The sequence below is a fragment of the Trichomycterus rosablanca genome, chromosome 17 (assembly GCF_030014385.1).
Source record: "Trichomycterus rosablanca isolate fTriRos1 chromosome 17, fTriRos1.hap1, whole genome shotgun sequence".
Classification (NCBI taxonomy): domain Eukaryota; kingdom Metazoa; phylum Chordata; class Actinopteri; order Siluriformes; family Trichomycteridae; genus Trichomycterus; species Trichomycterus rosablanca.
In genome coordinates, this window is record NC_086004.1 from 12,252,590 (window position 1) to 12,276,934 (window position 24,345).

The 24,345-nt window shown below is 41.6% G+C and overlaps 1 protein-coding gene across 2 annotated transcripts in view; it reads right to left on the reverse strand.

The window, feature by feature from the left end:
- The window catches only part of ttll7 (tubulin tyrosine ligase-like family, member 7), a 154,494-nt gene that overhangs the window by 102,672 nt on the left and 27,477 nt on the right, over positions 1–24,345 (reverse strand). For both annotated transcript variants that reach the window (XM_063012627.1, XM_063012628.1), the window contains exons 5-8: positions 23,050–23,117; positions 21,045–21,203; positions 15,192–15,408; positions 11,278–11,442 (exon numbers count right to left, since the gene is read on the reverse strand). In XM_063012627.1, the coding sequence (XP_062868697.1) occupies positions 11,278–11,442; positions 15,192–15,408; positions 21,045–21,203; positions 23,050–23,117 (609 nt within the window). The remainder of the gene's footprint in view (positions 1–11,277; positions 11,443–15,191; positions 15,409–21,044; positions 21,204–23,049; positions 23,118–24,345) is intronic.

Sequence of the window (24,345 nt, forward strand, 5' to 3'; positions counted from 1 at the left end):
GAAGAGACCCTGTCCGACCTTCCCAGCCTAAAAAAACGGCTGCTTGTTTTTGTGTGGATGCCCGGCCAGGTCGGTGTCTCTGCTAAGAACACTCAACAGTGCTGTGCTAGTCTATGGGGGTTCCTATCCATATTATTTACAAACCAGATTTAGAAATGATTCTTCTTCATATATACAGAACTGTCAGTATATCAAGTATATTACCTTCCATCTACACTCACTGGTCAGTTTATCAGACACTTATAACATACAGTCTTTCCATTTCCCCTCCAAAATTGGTCGTTTCCAATACCCAACTGCAACTCTTCTGCCGCCTGCACCACCCCCTATCTGACCGACAGAACTGCAGATCATCACGCGCCCCCTGAGTGACCATGTACCGCTTTAAACGGTGATGTATTAACTAATGTTTATTAAAAACAAAACACGTCAAGGTACACAAGACAGGTATAAACAAGACAAGACACAAACACACAACCTATGCTACATGCTAAAATAACAAGGCTAAGCTAAACACAAATTAACTAAGCTCAATGCTAATCTAAAGAGTCAGGCAAATGTACAGAGTAAGGCAAACAGAAAGAGTCAGGCAAATGTATAGAGTCAGGTAAACAGAAAGAGTCAGGCAAACATACAGAGTCAGGCAAATGTACAGTCAGGCAAATGTACAGAGTCAGGCAAACGAAGAGAGTCAGGCAAACGGACAGTCAGGCAAACGTACAGAGTCAGGCAAACGAAAAGAGTCAGGCAAATGTACAGAGTCAGGCAAACAGAAAGAGTCAGGCAAACGGACAGAGTCAGGCAAACGAAGAGAGTCAGGCAAACGTAAAGAGTCAGGCAAATGTAAAGAGTCAGGCAAACGAAGAGAGTCAGGCAAACGAAGAGAGTCAGGCAAACGTACAGAGTCAGGCAAACGAAGAGAGTCAGACAAACGAAGAGAGTCAGGCGAACGTACAGAGTAAGGCAAACATACAGTGTCAGGCAAACAGACAGATGAGTCAGAGTCAAAATCCAATCCACCGAGTCCTCCCAGCTGCCTCCTTATATCCATGAGGGCAATTAGCAAGGAACTACTAATCAAAAAATGGGTGCTCCTGGAGAGAGGGGCGTGGCACATAGGCACTCTCCAGGAACACAGAGGGGCTGAAATCTGTGACAGACCATGTGGTCACCGACCGCCTCCTTTATGCCACCACTCATGCAGGAGTTCCAACTAGCTAGTAGAGGATGCATAATATATATATATATATATATATATATATATATATATATATATATACAGTATATATATACAGTGTATCACAAAAGTGAGTACACCCCTCACATTTCTGCAGATATTTAAGTATATCTTTTCATGGGACAACACTGACAAAATGACACTTTGACACAATGAAAAGTAGTCTGTGTGCAGCTTATATAACAGTGTAAATTTATTCTTCCCTCAAAATAACTCAATATACAGCCATTAATGTCTAAACCACCGGCAACAAAAGTGAGTACACCCCTAAGAGACTACACCCCTAAATGTCCAAATTGAGCACTGCTTGTCATTTTCCCTCCAAAATGTCATGTGATTTGTTAGTGTTACTAGGTCTCAGGTGTGCATAGGGAGCAGGTGTGTTCAATTTAGTAGTACAGCGCTCACACTCTCTCATACTGGTCACTGAAAGTTCCAACATGGCACCTCATGGCAAAGAACTCTCTGAGGATCTTAAAAGACGAATTGTTGCGCTACATGAAGATGGCCAAGGCTACAAGAAGATTGCCAACACCCTGAAACTGAGCTGCAGCACTGTGGCCAAGATCATCCAGCGTTTTAAAAGAGCAGGGTCCACTCAGAACAGACCTCGCGTTGGTCGTCCAAAGAAGCTGAGTGCACGTGCTCAGCATCACATCCAACTGCTGTCTTTGAAAGATAGGCGCAGGAGTGCTGTCAGCATTGCTGCAGAGATTGAAAAGGTGGGGGGTCAGCCTGTCAGTGCTCAGACCATACGCCGCACACTACATCAAATTGGTCTGCATGGCTGTCACCCCAGAAGGAAGCCTCTTCTGAAGTCTCTACACAAGAAAGCCCGCAAACAGTTTGCTAAAGACATGTCAACAAAGGACATGGATTACTGGAACCATGTCCTATGGTCTGATGAGACCAAGATTAATTGGTTTGGTTCAGATGGTCTCAAGCATGTGTGGCGGCAATCAGGTGAGGAGTACAAAGATAAGTGTGTCATGCCTACAGTCAAGCATGGTGGTGGGAATGCCATGGTCTGGGGCTGCATGAGTGCAGCAGGTGTTGGGGAGTTACATTTCATTGAAGGACACATGAACTCCAATATGTACTGTGAAATACTGAGCAGAGCATGATCCCCTCCCTCCGGAAACTGGGTCGCAGGGCAGTGTTCCAGCATGATAATGACCCCAAACACACCTCTAAGACGACCACTGCTTTATTGAAGAGGCTGAGGGTAAAGGTGATGGACTGGCCAAGCATGTCTCCAGACCTAAACCCAATAGAACATCTTTGGGGCATCCTCAAGCGGAAGGTGGAGGAGCGCAAAGTCTCGAATATCCGCCAGCTCCGTGATGTCGTCATGGAGGAGTGGAAAAGCATTCCAGTGGCAACCTGTGAAGCTCTGGTAAACTCCATGCCCAGGAGAGTTAAGGCAGTTCTGGGAAATAATGGTGGCCACACAAAATATTGACACTTCAGGAACTTTCACTAAGGGGTGTACTCACTTTTGTTGCCAGTGGTTTAGACATTAATGGCTGTATATTGAGTTATTTTGAGGGAAGAATAAATTTACACTGTTATATAAGCTGCACACAGACTACTTTTCATTGTGTCAAAGTGTCATTTTGTCAGTGTTGTCCCATGAAAAGATATACTTAAATATCTGCAGAAATGTGAGGGGTGTACTCACTTTTGTGATACACTGTATATATATATATGTATAGGGCTGTCAAACGATTAAAATTTTTAATCGCGATTAATCTCAGAATTTCATATAGTTAATCGCGATTAATCGCATTAAAAAAAATCTGTGTAAATGTTATAGAAAACAAGGATTTTTAAGTGAAATGTTACAATTAAAATGGTGAACACATTTTATGCTAAACGTACTTATGTTACAAACTGCTGGGACAAGAGAAAACTGTAAGGGAGTTTTATTCACTCACATACTAGGCAGTAATACTATCCAGCAGAGACCCTTGACTTCGTATATATGTCAGATTGTAGGTTAAAATTTCTCCATCAGCAAACATTGTAGATCAGCGGTGCTTTAGGTGGGATAAGGCGTAGTTATTGTAACAGACTTTTCTGTGGTTGTATCGTGACAATGGTTTGATGGACGTTTCTACACGAAGTGAGTGAGTTTTGACCCTTTGGGGCTTCCATAGTTCATGGAATAGCATGCTTGGCTAACGACTCTAGCTGTCCGTTATTCGGTACCGTAACAGAAAAAGTAATAAAGTGTTTTGCTCCCGACAATTTGTGAATATACCGTGTATTTATTTCTTTATTAAGAAAGCGCATCACTACGACGCTCGGTTACATTTGAGAAACGCTGTCTTAATGAGAGATGCCGTGCACGGTCAAGTCTCTCAACATGAACTACGGATGACTCGCAGAGCCAAATAGAATTTGCGTTAACGGCACTATTTTTTTTAATCGCGTTAAATTGAGATCGCGTTAATGAGTTATTATCACGTTAACTTCGACAGCCCTAATATATATATATTTATATATATATATATATATATAATTTATGCTTTTTCTCCCTTTTCTCCCAATTGCCCGATTGCGTCATGCTTCCTCTCCACCAATGCCGATACCTGCTCTGATTGAGGAGAACGAAGCTAACCCACGCCCCCTCCGACACGTGGGCAGCATGTCGTATGCATCTCATCACCTACACTGTTGACGAGTGCAGTGCAGCTCAGCGTTGTGTACGGAGAGACACAACCTGAGAGCACTCTTTTCTCATCTCTGTGCAGGCGCCATCAATCAGCCAGCAGAGGTCGTAATTGTACCAGTCATGAGAGATAGACCCCATCCGGCTTAGTCCCGCCCATCTGAATAGGCCAACCGTTGTTCATGTGGCCGCTCAGCCTTAGCCGGCAGGCAGAGCTGAGACTCGATACGATGTGTTCGAGATCCAGCTTTGGTTCCAGCATGTGTTTTTACCGCTGCGCCACCTGAGCGGCCCATAGAGGATGCATTTATAGTGGCGATAAAAACTCGTCCTCCTCCCTCCTTCAGGCCTGGCCAGTTGTGCCTGTTGGATGCCCAGCCAGGTCAAGAGCACTGCTAAGATTCAAATTCGAAAACTCAAGCTCCCAACTATATACAGTCGTATATAATACATAGTGAACATGAATTGTAGAGCAAGAACTAACTTTTATTTGATAAATCAACAAAAATGCTTGGGTGGTACAAAAATCTTAATAAACTAGCCCAGACTTTCTCAACCGGGGTGCCGCGGCACCCTGGGGTGCCGTCTGGCTTCGTCAGGGGTGCCGTCAAAAATATTCTGATAATGATGGGTCGTTCGCGAACGATCCAATTCTATTAAACGGCTCTTTAAAATAAACAAAAGGAACCAAGTCGCGCCTCTGGGAGCCGCTATATTTTTATTTCTGCGCAGTTCAGAATGTAATCCACCCATTCCACTTCCATCAGTAGAGGGAATCAATCAGTCATAATAAGAGCTGTTTATTGTCGATATTCAAATCCGAAAACGGAGAGCGGAGAGCGAGCGAGACACACACACACACACACACAGAGAGAGAGCGAGAGAGAGAGAGACACACACACACACACACAAACTGATCGTTATTACTACCTCATTACTGTAAATATTATAATATTTATTGTTATTATTTTGCACTGTTTTTATTAATATTTTATTCTATTTTATATATTTTTGCACATGTAACTGTTTTGTATGTATTTGTTCTTCCTTACTGTTATTTTTTATTTCTCTCTAACTTGCTTTGGCAATACAAATGTCCTTATTTGTCATGCCAGTAAAGCTTCTTTTGAGTTTGAGTTGAGAGAGCCGTAACCGAGCTACAGAGAGAACATGCAGAAAAGAAGCAGTGCTCTTAGTATAATGACAAATAATTGAGAAATAAACTATGAGCTTGTTTAATTATGTTAAATCCCTGCCAGAATAGGGCGATTGTGTGCATCATCCCAGGCTCAGGTTTCCCATCAAAAGTAAGTCACGTTTACCCCTCCCTCCCTAAATGACACCTTATGGTGTGTGTGTGCGTGTGTGTTAGCAGTCCGAGGGATGCAGAGTGTAAGTTTTTAATACATTTTAGACTGGGGTGACTTGAGATTTTGCATACTTTTAAAGGGTGCCATGACTGAAAAAAGGTTGAGAAACACTGAACTAGTCTATCACGATCAAAACCAGAGTCTAAAGTTTGAGTCTGGGTGGTACCACAAAGCACCACCATTTTTGACTGAAGGTATAATGCATGTACTTCTTAATTCAAAAAGAGTACTATTTATTGTTATCCAAAATGTTAGAGTTTTGATTTGTCTGTCCATACATCAATATCATAAACGTTTGCTTTATTTTGTACAAGTCAGCACTTGTGTTTCTCCCAGTTAACAAAGATTTGCACTTTGCTACTATCCAATAAAACGAATTTTTAGTGGAGCTCTGTGGAGTTTTGAACCCTTTGTGACCTGGATAGGTTGCTTGATGAAGTCTTAGAGGCATCATGTCATAGAAATGACTTTGATAACACTCAAAATGAGTGAGTTCTACTGTGATTTTACTGATACATCAATTTCATGCATCTTGATCTCTGAATATAAAACTTATAGATAGATAGATAGATAGATAGATAGATAGATAGATAGATAGATAGATAGATAGATAGACAGACAGACAGACAGACAGACAGACAGACAGACAGACAGACAGATACTTTATTCATCCCAAAGGAAATTTTTGAAACTAACTAACTTATACGCTAAGTATGAGTATAACATGAGATCAAAAAAGTCATAAAAGCACCACGATCAATGGAAAACACAAGATAAAACATGTGGGTTTATTGCTTATAACTTGCATGCAAACATATTTATGGTGGAGTAAACAAGTCTTAAAAAGCTTTTAGCCTTTAGAAATTGGATCCTTTAGAAACCGGATCAACAGCAAGGAGGGAAACAGAGTAAGCCTAAGTAAAAAAAAAAAAAAACAGTGTAATTAAAATGCTAATAAACCATACTGAATGGAAAATCATTTTAAAAGACTCAGTGGTAGCTCATGGGTTAAGGAACTGGTCCAGCCGCACAACTTCTGTAGGCATCTTAACCCTCAGTTGCTTGCCACTATGTGTAAAGGCATTTGCTAAATGCCATAAATGTAAAGGACCAGGAGAAGGTTTGAGGTAAGGGGTAAAGTATTCTCATTACCTACAAAAACCAAAGTTTTTAACCCCCATTTTATTTTCATCCATTTCTTTATTCTGGTCAGTGTCATGGAGGGTTTGCTCCAACCACAAAACACTGTCTGCAGGGCAGGAACACCCTGGACAGTTTCACATGAAGACTGGCAATTTACCGGGTAGTATTTTCTCAAAAAATCTTCACAGAATGTTGCATAGAACAAACACCCACAGACAATAAATCTGCAGCTCAATCTCTGCGCTGAATAGCTCATTAACAAAGTAATTTACTGCTGATTCACGTTTAGATGATTCTCCATCAGGAGAATGGATTTTTATGGACTAAAAAAAGCATTTTTATTTATATTTTCCAAACTTAAGAGCTGATTCTCCAGTTTGGAATTAGTTTTACATGACGAGGTGGGTAATTAGCTACAGTATAAACACAATAACTTCATAATGTTTAATGCACTGCACAATTAGTGTACCTAGGTGGCGCAACAGGATATTTCGCTAGCACACCAGCGCTGAGATTCTGAACATCCAGGTTCGAATATTGGCTCTGCTACTGGTTGGCAGAAGTTGGCTGACCGAGTCTGCTGTGTGGGATGAGGCTGGAGTAAGTGGGTGGGGTCTTCAAACGCTGTGTAAGGACCGAGGCGCCAGTGCAGAAGTGGATGAGCCTCATGTGCAAAAAAGAAGGGGTTGGGAACTGCACAAGCGTCTGAAAGGTGCGTGGACCAGGCAAGCATACCCACAGGTCTAGAAATCTTTTTAGGTAATACACAGCCTGTAGGATTGGACAGTATTGAATATGTCAAAATGTGCTATCTGTATTGTCTCCTTACAAACCAAACCTGTCTGAGCCTAAAATGCTGCTTCATGAATTATGAACACAACAAAACTCTACCAGAGGAATGGATACCATGCTTCTGTGTAGGTAAGTTCAAGCTTACACTAATGCCTGTGTGTATGTAGACAAAAAATGATCAAGCCCAACGTGGAACTGTGTTTTATAATTAGAACAAGCTTCATTCTGTTACCTTTAACATGAAGATACACAAATGTGTGCATATTACAAACATCATTTCCAGAAAATGTAAACATTAAAATGTTTTAAATGCAAAAAAGAAGCATTATGTTAACCATGTCCAGAAGCTGCGTCAACTTCTCTGGGCTAGCAGGCATCTAGGATGGACCATCACACAGTGGAAACGTGTATTGTGGTCAGATGAATCAGCATTCCAGGTCTTTTTCGGGAAAAAAAAAGAGGATGTCGTGTGCTCCAGACCAAAGACGAAAAGGACCATCCAGACTGTTATCAGCAACAAGTCCAGAAGCCAGGGTCTGTCATGGTATGGGGCTGTGTCAGTGCCCTTGGCAAAGGTCATTTACACTTCTGTGATGGCAGCATTAATGCAGGAAAGTACATTGAGATCTTAGAGCAACATGTGCTGCCTTCAAGACGTCATCTTTACCAGGGGCGTCCATGCATTCTTCAACAAGACAATGCAAAACCACATGCTGCACACATTACAAAGGCATGGCTGCGGAAGAAGAGGGTACGGGTACTGGACTGGCCTGCCTGCAGTCCTGACCTGTCCCAAATAGAGAATGTGTGGAGAATTCTGAAATGCGACACGACGACCCCGTACTGTTGCACATCTTAAGACGTGTTTGCAGTAAGAATGGGACAAAATAAAACCTAAAACTAGGGATGTCCCGATCCGATCTCAAAGATCGGAATCGGGGCCGATCAAAGCATTTTTTAACTGATCGGTATCTGCTTTTCTAAGGCCGATCCTAAGCCGATCCTTTGTTTTACGTCAGCATGTCCGCTGTGTGGAAATACTTTAAATTGGAGAGTGAAACAAGTCCAACAGTGTAGTGTAATGTCTGCAATGCGAGCGTTTCACGAGGCGGTAGGAGCAGAGCTGCGTTCATTACTGTAGAATTTTACTATTTATATGGTGTGTGAGTCAAGGATCACTCCGGTTTACAAAACAACGTAGTGATGCACTTGCTTAATAAAGAAATAAATACACTGTATATTCACAAATTGTCGGGAGCATAACACTTTATTAACTTCTTCTGTTAAGGTACCGAATAGCGGACAGCTAGAGTCATCGCGTTAGCAAAGCACGCTATTCCATGCACTATGGAAGCCCCAAAGGGTCAAAATACACTCACTTCGCGTAGATACGTCCATCAAACCACTGTCACAATACAACCACAGAACAGTTTGTTACAGTTACAACACGCATACAAGTACGGTGGCTCATAAGAAACAAACCAGATATAATTTAACCAAACGATCTACAATTACTACCAATTTGATACGGCACCTAAAAAATAAACACTCAGTCGAATACAGCGAGTTTATTATTATATGATGAGAAGAGGAACCGGCTGTCCGCTAACACGGCAGAGATGCAGATTTTTTCCAAAAAGAACCTTCACTTCATTTTGAGTGTTCTAGTTTTACTACTACAATGCTGCACTAAGTTTGTTTACTTTTATTTTGTAAAAATAAAAAAACATTAAGCAATAGCTTGGATGCAGGCAATTTTTTTCCTACAGCACTGCAGAGCTATTCAGTTGTTAAACATGTACATTGGATTAATTTGAATAACTGTAATGTACTTGAAGTGTGCACTGTGTGAACAGTATTATCTAGTTCTTATCTAGACAATATCTAGAAAATACAAGTATCGGTTTGAGACTCGGTATCAGATCGGGATCAAAATTAATGATCGGGATCGGGAACAAAAAAACTTGATCGGGACATCCCTACCTAAAACATTAAATCACTTGGTCTCCTCGGTGCCAAAACGTCTTTTAAATGTGGTGAGAAGGAATTGCAACTCCCAACTTTTTTTTTTAATGTGTTGCAGGCCTGAAATGCAGGAATGGATGTTTAGCAGACAAAGGTTCATCCTGTCTGCAATGAAATAAAAGTCAGTGGTTTTTATTATTTGCATTTTCCACGCTGTCCCAACTTTTTCTGATTTGGGGTTGTATGTACTTACATTAAATGGTTTGTACACCCTGTTGTAATGCTTGTTGCTTGGTCTTTTGTATTAGTTTGATTTTTATCACCTCTCCTTCAAAAAAATAAGTGCACTACAAACTTTTTGACATGAACTGTATCGTCATATTGCTTTAATTGAAAGTACTCAAGAGCAGTTTCCAGAAGTCAGTTATGAGATTGAGACCAGTTGAGGCCTCTTTTTAATCAAACAAACAGTGCACCGAGACACAACGTGCGACAGGGAAAACGCTTGCTGACAGACGACCTAGCAAAACACAAAAACACAAGACAAAAATAGACACTTCAAAACAGAAAAGCGGATAACAGCTTCAACTGTAGTCAAAAATAAAAAGTTCACTCAGGCTACAGAAGGTAAAGTGGGACTGTGTGAAACCAAGGTGTGAAGTTAACTAGGCTAAAGAAGAACACATGGGTATATCTGATTGAAATAATAATGTTTTATGTTTTATGGCCAAAGATCAGTTTCAAACTATAAGCCAATCACACCGACTAGGCATAACATTATGACCACTATCAGGTGAAGTGTATAACACTGATTATCTCTTCATCACGGCACCTCTCAGTGGGTGGGATATACAGTATTAGGCAACAAGTGGACATTTTATCCTCAAAGTTGATGTGTTAGAAGCAGAAAAAATGGGCAAGCGTGAGGATTTGAGCCAGTTTGACAAGGGCCAAATTGTGATGGCTAGACGGAGAGGTGATAAAAATCAAACTAATACAAAAGACCAAGCAACAAGCATTACAACAGGGTGTACAAACCATTTAATGTAAGTACATGTCAGAGCTAGTCAGAGCATCTCCAAAACTGCACCTCAGCTCTTGTGGGGTGTTCCCGGTCTGCAGTGGTCAGTATCTATCAAAAGTGGTCCAAGGAAGGAACAGACAGGGTCATGGGCGGCCAAGGCTCATTGATGCACGTGGGGAGCGAAGGCTGGCCCGTGTGGTCCGATCCAACAGACGAGCTACTGCAGCTCAAACTGCTGAAGAAGTTAATGCTGGTTCTGATGCTTGTGGGGCAGCAAAAGGGGGACCAACACAATATTAGGAAGGTGGCCATAATGTTATGCCTCCTTGGTGTATATTAGCTTAACTGGACATGCAGGTCCAACTTAGGTTTAATTTCAAAATTGACATGAATTTTAGAATTTCTTAGTTTTGTGCTCCAATGACAGCAGGCACTTGAGCTGGCATAGACTCAAGTCTGGGACTTTAGGGTGCGGGGGGGGGCATTACGTGATTTTTTTTTTATTCTAAAATTAAAGCAAATATTTTTTTACCCACAGGAGACATATTTGATTAGTCACGCTGACCACGTGGGAGGAAATCGGAGCTCCCAGAGGAAACCCACGCAGACACGAGGAGAACTCCGAACAGAAAGGACCCGGACCGCCCCGCCTGGGGATCGAACCCAGGACCTTCTTGCTGTGAGCAACCGTGCCACCCAAGCTAGATCTCATTATTATTATTACATTGACTACAGGCTGGACAAAGGATATGAGCCTTACATGTATTCAAGCTTACAACTTGCTACACTTGAAATTGAAGTGAGACTGAAGTGTGGGTTGTAGATGGAAATGCCACGACAGCATGCAAACCCTTATCCAACTGAAATGCTGTGGAATGACCTGAAGACGACTAGTTAGGGACCCAAAACAATAAAAAAAAATCTGATTAACAGCTCCTAATGACAAGGGTTGGCATACAATAGCCCAGACTGTAATTATTTGCACAATGACAGACATGAAAAACACAATGGCAATAGGTACGGCGCACCACCCTTGGCATGAACTGTAACAAGGTAAAGATTGCAGACTTACGGAAACATCACCCCAGAATTTGGCAACGTCGTGGTTGTTGGTGCGGAGAAACTCGGTGAACCAGCCGATGGACCTCTTGCTGCCCTTGTCTGCTGTCTCGTCGTGCTCGAAATTCTCGTTGTGTTTGTTCACTGAGTAATTCGTCAGGTGCATGTACAGCTGGTTCTGAGGCAGAAAAACAAGTCTCGGCTTAATTAAAGAGCATTCACATCTATTACGAGGTAAAAGCTTTAATCATGTACAGTTATTTGCTTTATCGTTCCACAGGGAAACTCGCCTTGCAGCGGGTAAGCACATACAGTACATACAGTGTACTACTCAGTGTATACAATACAGTACAACAACAATATGATGCAGATAACAATGATGTTCATGGTAGAAAAGGTGGTGGTATGTCTGTTATGAGTTATGTTTGTTCTCTATGTATGTCCATTATAATTAAAGCCCTACATAATTCTCACAAGAGCTAGCAATCATACAGCAATTAAGTTAGTATAACAGACTTTTCTGTGGTGTAGTGTGCTGACAATGTTTGATATATGTGTTTACGAGTGCATTTATCAATGGAAAAGTGTGCTTCTCTACACACGTGATCACCTCTGTGTAGTCTGTGCTGCACATCAAAAGAACAAGCCAGTAAAGTATTATGCTCCCGATAGTTTGCCTTGTTTCTCCACTTACAGTCCACTTTATCAGCTCCACTTACCATATAGGAGCACTTTGTAGTTCTACAATTACTGACTGTAGTCCATCTGTTTCTCTGCATGCTTTGTTAGCCCCCTTTCATGCTGGTCTTCAATGGTCAGGACTCTCCCAGGACCACCACAGAGTAGGTATTATTTAGGAGTTGGACCATTCTCAGCACTGCAGTGACTGACATGGTGGTGGTGTGTTAGTGTGTGTTGTGCTGGTATGCTAGTTGGTCCACCTTGTAGATGTAAAGTCAAGAGATGGTCGCTAATCTATTGCTGCTGTTTGAGTTGGTCATCTTCTAGACCTTCATCAGTGGTGACAGGACTCTGCCCACGGTGCGCTGTTGGCTGGATGTTTTCGGTTGGTGGACTATTCTCAGTCCAGCAGGGACAGTGAGGTGTTTAAAATATCCCAGCACAACACACACTAACACACATCCACCATGTCAGTGTCACTGCAGTGCTGGGAATAACCCACCACCCAAATAATATCTGCTCTGTTGTGGTCCTGTGGGGTCCTGACCATTGAAGAACAGCATGAAAGGGGACTAACAAAGCATACAGAGAAACAGATGGACTACAGTCAGTAATTGTAGAACTACAAAGTGCTTCTATATGGTAAGTGGAGCTGATAAAATGGACAGTGAGTGTAGAAACAAGGAGGTGGTTTTAATGTTATGGCTGATCAGTGTAATATATTATATGGATGTTTTATTATATGGACACCCACTTCTGATTATTGCTTTTTTTTTTTTTATTATGCTTATGCTTTCAATTTTGTGGCAAATGTTCGGGCTAGGCATTTTTTCTGGTTCATTATGACTGCACCCCTGTGCACAAAGCAAAATCCATAAAAATGGTTTAATGTGTTTGGTGTTGAGGAACTCCAGTGACCTGCACAGAGCCCTGACTATAAAACACCATTGGGATTTATTGAAATGTTGGTTGCGAGCCATGCCTTCTTGTCCAACAGCAGTACCTGAACTCACAAATGCTCCACATGGACCTATTTTAAAATCTTCTACAACGTCCCAGGGAAGTAGCGGCTGTTATGGCTGCTCTATTTTAAAGTCCATGCTTGAGAATGGAATATCCAGCAAACTTAGCTTTTTGGCCACAGAGTTTAGCTCTATACAATATACACCGATCAGCCATAACATTAAAACCACCTCCTTGTTTCTACACTCACTGTCCATTTTATCAGCTCCACTTACCATATAGAAGCACTTTGTAATTCTACAATTACTGACTGTAGTCCATCTGTTTCTCTGCATGCTTTGTTAGCCCCCTTTTCATGCTGTTTTTCAATGGTCAGGACCCCCACAGGACCACCACAGAGCAGGTATTATTTGGGTGGGGGGTCATTCTCAGCACTGCAGTGACACTGACATGGTGGTGGTGTGTTAGTGTGTGTTGTGCTTGTATGAGTGTATCAGACACAGCAGCGCTGCTGGAGTTTTTAAACACCTTACTGTCACTGCTGGACTGACAATAGTCCACCAACCAAAAACATCCAAAAACGCTCAGTGGGCAGCGTCCTGTGACCACTGATGAAGGTCTAGAAAATGACCAACTCAAACAGCAGCAATAGATGAGCGACCGTCTCTGACTTTACATCTACAAGGTGGACAAACTAGGTAGGAGTGTCTAATAAGCTGTAGCCTAGTGGTTAAGGTACTGGACTAGTAATCAGAAGGTCGGTGGTTCAAGCACAACACACATTAACACACCACCACCATGTCAGTGTCACTGCAGTGCTGAGAATGATCCAACACCCAAATAATACCTACTCTGTGGTGGTCCTGACCATTGAAGAACAGGGTGAAAGCAGGGTAAAAATGTATGTAGAGAAACAGATGGACTACAGTCAGTAATTGTAGAACTACAAAGTGCTTCTATATGGTAAGTGGAGCTGATAAAATGGACAGTGTAGAAACAAAGAGGTGGTTTTAATGTGCGGCGGGAGCGGTTTTAATGGGAGCGGCGTTGAGTTTCAAGGTATTGTTTCCCAAACCTGTTAATGCGTTCCATGGTCCCATGGAACTGCATATATTTCATAATTCATTATTCATATTTCATATATTTCATTAGTGTCATTATTTAATACATTTGTGTGTTTTTGGATCTAAAGCTCTGTCAGACTCTGTCAGTCTATAAAAAAAATCCAACCGAATCACTGAGTAAAAACAAGTCAGAAACGACTCTTTTTAAATGAATTATTCAGTGGAATTGAATCAGAGAGCTGTGCTCTTATCTATGTTAAAGATTCATTCGTTTTGCTCACTCTATTTCATTATGGTATCGTGCGTAAACAACTCCATGAATCAGTGCATTTGATACAGAGATTCAGTCGTGGTTCCGGCCTTGAAAGGCAGCTGTATAAACCAATCAGAGCTTCCGAATTCAGATTTTGGGCGGGATTTTAGTCGTTCCTTTAATCCAAAGGAATATATGCTAATTTCTTTTATTTCTCCAACGTGTGTCATTTAGGTGAGCTGGCAATGAAAATTTCTTACTTCATTGGTTGTAAAGTGGCTAAGTGGGTAGCACTGTCGCCTCACAGCAAGAAGGTCCTGGGTTCGATCCCCAGGTGGGGCGGTCTGGGTCCTTTCTGTGCTGAGTTTGCATGTTCTCCACGTGTCCGCGTGGGATTCCTCCGGGTGCTCCGGTTTCCTCTCACAGTCCAAAGACATGCCACCAGGCTAATTGGAAACACTGAATTGTCCTATAGATACCTAGCCGCTCGATGCACAAACCAGTGCCTTGTAGTGCCGGTCCCAAGGAAAAGAATCCAGCGTAAAAAACTGTGCCAAATCAATAATGCGGATCATGATCCGCCGGCGACCCCTAAAGGGGGGAACAGATGAAATCGATTGATTGGTTGTAAAAAGTTATTTTTTTGAGTCATGAGTCTGAGTCATTTGAAACAAGTCCGAGTCGTGTCTGAAGTCGCTGTGCGTGCGACTTACGCGCAACTCTGACTCATTTCAAATGACTCGGACTCGACTCATGACCCCAGCCTCCAGGTAACAGAGCTGAGATTCGAACTCATGAGTTCGAGATGTCAGCATGTTGTGAGATTATAGTGAAAATTGCAGCAGTTGGTTGCAGCAATATTTAATTCTTTGTTTATAGTTGCAATCAGCCCAACTGTGTAAGAGTGTAAGATGACTTAACAGGCTTAATATTTATTTGTTCTATTTTAATCAGTGATATTCTTACCAGGTTGGATTCATTGGGTGCGTGATATTTCTCCGTACCCATCCGCACCAGGCCGTCATTGTACAGGAAGATCCTCAGAGGGTCACATGAGGTGATCAGGATGTAGATCCGTAAATCAAACTTGTATCCTTCCATCAGGAAAGGTTTGTCCAAATACTCCTGTACGATAAAGTGGTCCTGTACTGGGAGCTTCTCGCAATTCCGAATCAACGAGATCCTGTGAGGACAAAAATAAATTCATAACATGTAGAGTAGGAACACTTGTGGTTTATACATATTAACGAAGCTGTCTTGGGTGCTGGTATTGAATATGAATCTTTGTCCTATAACAGAAAGCCTAGTGTTTATTAAGCTGGCAGCTTCTGCTTCTGGTTTGTAGACCATGACTAGGCGCAGGTTAATAGGATCAGACATCTTGCCCTATTTCAGCCTCTGCAATCATTTATTTGCTTTGGGGGGCTTGTCGCAGGCACTCAGCCGTTATGGTACACAGACGCGGGTACACGCACCGAAGGAAGAATGCATGATAGAGTAAGCTGGTGGGTGTTTTGCAAAAAGGAGGGGTTAAGAAAACTCTGCAGGTTGTAAAACATACGGCCACTGGGCCAAGTTAGCTTAATTGGTTATGTGCTGTTCCGACTCAGGTTTACATCAGATTGAAATGTTTAGCCATGGCTGTAACTTTCTGAATCCATAAGCGCTGAGCCATTTGCTAGTGAGTAAAAAGGCTGTAAGTTACAGTTCATTTGTTCTGCAACCTATTAAAGTCAGATGTGCTATGTGTTACGGAGCTACACCTTCCAATAATAAATCAAAAACAGCAAGGCTTATATCAGTCTATACATAATTAAAAAGCAGAGACATTTTTATTAAACAGAATACTTAAACCATTAATAAGATATTGCTTGTTGTATGAACTGTAATAGAACTGTCTCGCAGGCTGTAAGTAATAAACAAATCTATTAATGATGAAGTAGTAATGTAATGGTACGTATATAATTAGTAAATATTTAATATAGGGTTGAGATATACACGATCAGCCATAACATTAAAATCACCTCCTTGTTTCTACACTTACTGTCCATTTTATCATATAAAAGCACTTTGTAGTTCTACAATTACTGACTTTAGTCCATCAGTTTCTCTGCATGCTTTGTTAGCCCCCTTTCATGCTGTTCTTCAATGGTCAGGACTCTACTACAGAGTAGGTATTATTTAGGTGGTGGATCATTCTCAGCACTGCACGGACACTGACATGGTGGTGGTTTGTTAGTGTGTGTTGTGCTGGTATATTTTAAACACCTCACTGTCACTGCTGGACTGAAAATAGTCCACCAACCAAAAATATATCCAGCCAACAGCGCCCCGTGGAGAAGATGACCAACTCAAACAGCAGCAATAGATGAGCGATCGTCTCTGACTTTACATCTACAAGGTGGACCAACTAGGTAGGAGTGTCTAATAGAGTGGACAGTAAGTGGACACGGTATTTAAAAACTCCAGCAGCGCTGCTGTGTCTGATCCACTCATACCAGCACAACACACACTAACACACCACCACCATATAATTGTAACTGCAGTGCTGAGAATGACCCACCACCTTAATAATACCTACTCTGTGGTGGTCCTGTGGGGGTCCTGACCATTGAAGAACAGGGTGAAAGCAGGCTAAAAAGATACGTAGAAAAACAGATGGAAGTGCTTCTATATGGTAAGTTTCAGCTGATAAATGGACAGTGAGTGTAGACACAAGGAGGTGGTTTTAATGTTATGGCTGATCTGTGTATATTTATAAATGTAAAATAAATAAAAATGTAGAAGTAGGACCACCCTAAAAACACTAAAGGTTCTGAAGGTCTGCCATTTAGATGTCAGACATGGAAACATAGGGTGACCATACGTCCTCTTTTTCCCAGACATGACCTCTTTTTTTTTTACATAAAAATGCGTCCGGCCGGGATTTCTAAATCATCAAAAATGTCCGGGTATGGCCACTCAGGTGGCGCAGCTGTAAAATACACTAGCACACCAGAGCTGGGATTTCGAATATATCGTATTGAATCTCAGCTCTGCCATCCGTCTGGGCTGGGCAGCCACGTGAACAACGATTGGCTGTTGTTCAGAGGGTGGGACAAGCCTGACCAATGTGTTTTTCTCTTTTTTTTTTTTAAATCAATGAAATGAGATCCATGAAATTAGAATCGACACCAACCTCCCCACTATACTGGCCACTAGTTTTGTAGACCACATTATAATAACATACACTGCAGACTGTATGTTCACGCTCCTGCGTTTCATACTCCAAGCTGCGTTCCCCTGAGCTGTAGCGCATCTGGACGGGGGTTAGATTCGTTCGAGGCCTTGGTAGCGAATCGTATGACATGATTGATGAGCACTGATGGCGGATAATCAAAACCCACTTTGGCCATGTGTTTAATTTGGCACCGGTGGGAATCTCCGCTTTAAGCCCTCGACGTTTTTTTTTTTTTTAAGCGTGCCTGGGCTCAGACATAAACAATGAGTTTGTTTAGCATTCCGACTGGTAAATAAATTACAGAGGAAGATTATAACTTCATTTCTGGCGTCACGCTGCGCGTTTTTAAATTGAATCTCCTGCCTCTCGCTCTTCGGAGTGGCCGAGTTAAGCTCATCTTCTTTCACTTTCATAACACGCTGCAATGATTCAACCTCTGATGACTCTTAGTTTTAATAAATGCTGGCTTGCTGTAGTGTACCACCATAAGCAAAGCTCATTCATATACCTGAAGGACAATTAAACAAGGAAAGAGAGCAAATATGCAGACGCATGCACTGCTGCCTTTTCTATGACAACACCCCCATCTGTTGGTAACCGAGAGAATTACAGGCTTAAACAGTACTGGATTAGTACTGTTGGGCCCTTAAGTAAAGCTATTAACCCCAAATTATATATAAATTTTACAACCCCAAATCAGAAAAAGTTGGGACAGTATGAAAGATGCAATAAAAAAAAAAATGCAGTGTTCCTTACATTTACTTTGACTTTTATTTCATTGCAGACAGGATGAACCTGAGATATTTTATGTTTTGTCTGCTTAACTTCATTTCATTCATTAATATATCTCCATTCCTGCATTTCAGGCCTGCAACACATTCCAAAAAAAGTTGGGATGGGGGCAATTTAGGGCTAGTAATGAAGTTTTTGATGAGCAAAGATGACCAGAGGATCTCCAGTTTGTCAACAAATGTGTGAGAAAATGATTGAAGTGTTTAAAAACAATGAACCTCAAAGAAAGATTGGAAGGGATTTGCATATTTCTCCCTCTACAGTACATAATATCAGTAAACGATTTATGGAATCGAGAGGAATTTCAATGCGTAAAGGCCAAGGGCGCAAGCTTAACCTGAACGCCCGTGATCTTCGATCCCTCAGACGGCACTGCATCAAGAACCGCCGACTCAACAATAGCTGATATAACCACATGGGTGAGGGATTACTTTGGCAAACCTTTGTCAAACACTACAATACAGAGTTACATGCACAAATACCACTTAAAACTTTACTGTGCAAAAAAGAAGCCTTATGTTAACCATGTCCAGAAGCGGTGTCGACTTCTCTGGGCTCGGAGGAATCTAAGATGGACCATCACACAGTATTGTGGTCAGATGAATCAGCATTCCAGGTCTTTTTTTGGAAAAAATGGACGCCGTGCGCTTCGGACCAAAGACGAAAAGGACCAAAGGCCAGGGTCTGTCATGGTATGGGTTTGTGTCAGTGCCCTTGGCAAAGGTCATTTATACTTTTGTGATGGCAGCATTAATGCAGAAAAGTACATTGAGATCCTTAAGCAACATATACTGCCTTCAAGACGTCGTCTTTTCCAGGGACGTCCATGCATTTTTCAACAAGACGAAGCAAAACCACATGCTGCACACATTACAAGAAGAGGGTACGGGTACTGGACTGGCCTGCCTGCAGTCCTGACCTGTCCCCAACTGAGAATGTTTGGAGAATTTTTAGCAAAATCGCAGGTTGAGCAGGTCGCACAAATACTGTTATGAAAATCGTTGATTGATCAGTCCACAGAGCATCTCAAAAGGCTTGTAGGACATCTATAACCTTCCTCACTCACTTCCATTGTTACCGATTTTGCTGAGTCTCTTTCTAACAGTAAATCATAATGTTCTGGATCAGACATCGATGCCCTCTTAAAGATATTTAGGCCATGAAGCTCTGGTTTAGATTTATAGTTTCTCTATTTGGGGGCAATAACCCTACAACTGGGATTGTTCTCATTTCTGTAGAATTGTTTTGTTTTCTTTTCAAAGGGGCATGGTGTGCTCCTTGTTGGGACCTTATCTGCTACTTTTTACTGCTGGAAATGTTCTACTTAAGTCATGTTCAGATTGTACAGGACTGAAAGTAATAAAACATTAGTGTGTCTAGTCTAATTGTACAACTTATAAATTACATTGGGTTACTTGGTTGATTAAGTAACCAATGATGAGTAGGATTTACTGTTTCAGACAGGGCCGGATGACCATTTGCCTCAATTATAAAAATCAAAGAATCATTTAAAAACTAGTTTGTTTTCTTAGGTTGTCTTTGGACACATGATGAAAAGATGACGTCTTGAAGGCAGCATATGTTGCTCTAAGATCTCAATGTACTTTTCTGCATTAATTCTGCCATCACAGAAATGTAAATGACCTTTGCCAAGGGCACTGACACACCCCATACCATGACAGACCCTGGCTTTTGGACTTGTTGCTGATAACAGTCTGGATGGTCCTTTTGTCTTTGGTTCAGAGCACACAGCATCCATTTTTTCCAAAAAAGACCTGAAATGCTGATTTATCTGACCACAATACATGTTTCTATTGTGTGATGGTCCATCCTAGATGCCTCAGAGCCCAGAGAAGTCGACGCTGCTTCTGGACATTGTTAACATAAGGCTTCTTTTTTGCTGTTTTAAGTTTTAAGTGGCATTTGTGCATGTAACTCTGTATTGTAGTGCTTGATAAAGGTTTGCCAAAGTAATCCCTCACCCATGTAGTTTTATCAGCCCATATGGTTATATCAGCTATTGTTGAGTGGCGGTTCTTGATGCAGTGCCATCTGAGGGATCGAAGATCATGGGCGTTCAGCTTAAGCTTGCGCCCTTGGCCTTTACGCACTGAAATTCCTCCCAATTCCTTGAATCGTTTAATGATATTATGCACTGTAGAGAGAGAAATATGCAAATCCCTTCCAATCCTTCTTTAAGGTTCATTGTTTTTACACATTTCAATCATTTTCTCACGCATTTGTTGACAAACTGGAGATCCTCTTTGCTCATTAAAGACTCAACCTTTCCTGGATGCTGCTTTTGTACTAAACCATGATTACAATCACCTGTTGACATCAGCTGTTTGGAATCACATTAGTATTTAGTGTTTCACCTCATTACTAGCCCTGACTTTTTGGAATGTGTTGCAGGCCTGAAATGCAGGTATGGATGTATATTAACAAATGAAATAAAGTTGAGCAGACAAAACATGAAATATCTCAGGTTTAAACTGTCTGCAATGAAATGACTATAAATGATTTCTAAAGGTTTACAAACTTGCTCTTACAACTGTACGTTTAATGTCAGACAGAATGACAGACAGCTACACCCAGAGTCAGACAGAAAACACGAACTTCTATTTATAGTCACTGGTCTCAAAGGTGAGTCTGCGTTTATCATCTGAGACCTTCATAAATTGCTGGACTGCTGACAAATGTGTCTTTGCTACAGACGTACAGAGGAAAGAAAACCCTGGTACCATTTACCTGCATCGTGTAGTATTTTCATGGAAGCTTTAGAAGCCTAAGGGGACACAGTTACCTACCCGTGACCCATCGCTCCGTTGGCAGGCTTGACAATGAAGGTCTTCTGTTTTCGCTTGCGTCTCGTCTCCTTTACATAGTTCTGGAATTGAGTGTACTCAGCCGGAAAGATCCAGGTTTTGGGGATGAAGCTGTACTCCTGAGGCTGGCTTTTAATCATCCTGTCACAAGAATAAAACAAGAGTAACTAGTCACTTCAGAGATTTATCCAGGAAAGTACCTGAAGAACAATTTTAGATAAAGTCATCTCTTATTGGTAAGTGTACATGAGGCGACAACGCATTCAAACTTGTTCATAGCCAATCCGCTACTGGGGACCCCGACGGCATCCAAGGAGGGTGAATATTCGCCTGACACACACTCCCTCAGACGTGTGTGCAGTCCTACCAATGCCTTCTTATTCACCCATACATGAATACATGGATTTGCGCATCTTGGCTTTGCGTATGTAGAGCCACGCCCCGTCCTTTGTGCTCCTCTACTTTCTGTACTGGCGCCCTGGGCAACCAAGGTCCATACACAGTGTTGATAATCCCACACCTTTATACGCTTTATACGGTCTTTCTCACCCAGCAGATTGGAATGCAATTTTGTCTGCTGCAGGCATTAGCCAATTATGTCTGCTAGAGCAGAGGTCCCCAACCACCGGGACGCGGACCGGTACTGGTCCGTGGGTCATTTATTACCGGGCCGCACAGAAAAAATAAATAATTAAAGATCGCTACATCAGCCATGAAAACACTGCTTTCATTTCCAACACATGGGTGTTTATCGTCTCATATCACCCCCAGGTGAAAGAAGCGTCTCATTGCAGCGAAAAAAGCTCACTTGTGAGCAGTATAGTTATTCTGTATAAAGTCCCTCAGGACCACCTCGATCGTCCTGTTCGCTTTATGGATCCACCCCCAAGCACCTTCCAGCAGCTGTGGGATGCACTGCAGTCAGAATGGCTCCAGATACCTACCTGGACAACCTACCTGGACTAGCACAAAGCCAGCAGGTGAGATAAATTACCTTCAATTTAAAACCCCAAATCAGAAAAAGTTGGGACAGTATGGAAAATGCAAAAAAAAAAAACATTTACTTTGACTTTTATTTCATTGCAGACAGGATGAACCTGAGATATTTCATGTTTTATCTGCTCAACTTCATTTCATTTATTAATAAACTTCCATTCCTGCATCTCAGGCCTGCAACACATTCCAAAAAAAGTTGGGACAGAGGCAATTTAGGGCTAGTAATGAGGTGAAAAAACTAAATAATGATGCGATTTTAAACAGGTGATGTCAACAGGTGATTGTAATCATGGTTTGGTACAAAAGCAGCATCCAGGAAAGGCTGAGTCTTTGATGAGCAAAGATGATCAGAGGATCTCCAGTTTGTCAACAAAATGTATTGAGAAACAACAAATGTGTGAGAAAATGATTAAAACTGGATTTGCATATTTCTCCCTCTACAGTGCATAATATCATTAATTTCAGTGCGTAAAGGCCAAGGGCGCAAGCTTAAGCTGAACGCTGTGATCTTCGATCCCTCAGACGGCACTGCATCAAGAACCGCCGACTCAACAACAGCTGATATAACCACATGGGTGAGGGATTACTTTGGCAAACCTTTATCAAGCACTACAATACAGAGTTACATGCACAAATGCCACTTAATACTTTACTGTGCAAAACAGAAGCCTTATGTTAACTATGTCCAGAAGCGGTGTCGACTTCTTGGGGCTCAACTTTTTTTGGAATGGGTGGCAGGTCTAAAATGCAGGAATGGATGTTTATTAATAAATTAAATAAAGTTGAGCAGATAAAACATGAAATATCTCAGGTTCATCCTGTCTGCAATCACATACAAGTCAAAGTAAATGTAAGAAAGTAACAAAGTTTTTTTTATTCTTTGCCTTTACTTTCCTTTTAAACCTCTTATTATATCTTATATCTGACCAAAAGTAATCCAAGAAAATCATGCTTTCAAGTTTAGGAGTATTTTAACATAGGAATGACTTACTTAGACATGTTCCTGGCCAGACAGTCTTTCCGACAGATCTCCCCCATTCCTGGGAAATGGTTAATTCTCTAAGGAAAGACAGAGAAAAAAATAGTTAAAAGAGTATTTCATAATTTACCTCAGTGGAAAAAAAAGCAGCACATAAAATCCTAAACCATAACGCGGGACTATTACAATCTGACATTTATGTCCAATTACGGCCTTGAAACAAAAGGTGCTTCCAGGACCTTTCGTAACCCCTATTTAGCGCACCAAATCATCTTTAAATTAAAACACAAAAACAGACAATCAATCTCAAACCTCGGGTCAGAATAATTGGTTCCGCATCACGGCCCCGGTAATAGTAGGTAGTGACAGACAAATGAATTACTCTGAATGAACCAAGAGGGAGAACGAACTGGGCTTGAAACAGTGGGTTTTTCTGTGTTCTTCAAGCAAATGAGGCTGAACAGGGCCATTAAGAAGGATCATATGTACCGAAGCTTGACAGCAAACTTTCACGGCAAAGGAGGGGATATAAAGAAGGGAAAACCCCAAAACACACGTTTTAAAAAAGAATCGGCTATAACAAGTAGGACTCGTCAGAAAAAGGATGTCAAAACCACGGCAACAGAGGAGACGAAGTGAAGGTGTGAAAATCAAAAGCAATTGTTTTCTGGGTTTCTCATATGCAGACTAATCCTATGAAATGTAAAATTAAGGATGGGACAACCAGACCCTTATAACCAATGACCATTTATCAGACTGTATAGTCTATACACTGATCAGCCATAACATTAAAACAGCCTTCTTGTTTCTACACTCACTGTCCATTTTATCAGCTCCACTTACCATAAAAAAGCACTTTGTAGTTCTACAATTACTGACTGTAGTCCATCTATTTCTCTGCATGCTTTGTTAGCCCCCTTTCATGCTGTTATTCAATGGTCAGGACTCCCACAGCACCACCACAGAGCAGGTATTATTTAGGTGGTGGATCATTCTCAGCACTGCAGTGACACTGACATGGTGGTGGTGTGTTAGTGTGTGTTGTGCTGGTATGAGTGGATCAGACACAGTAGCGCTGCTGGAGTTTTTAAACACCTCACTGTCACTGCTGGACTGAGAATAGGGCACCCATGGGCAGCGTCCTGTGACCACTGATGAAGATCGTCTCTGACTTTACATCTACAAGGTGGACCAACTAGATAGGAGTGTCTAATAGAGTGGACAGTGAGTGGACACGGTATTTAAAAACTCCAGCAGCGCTGCTGTGTCTGATCCACTCATACCAGCACAACACACACTAACACACCA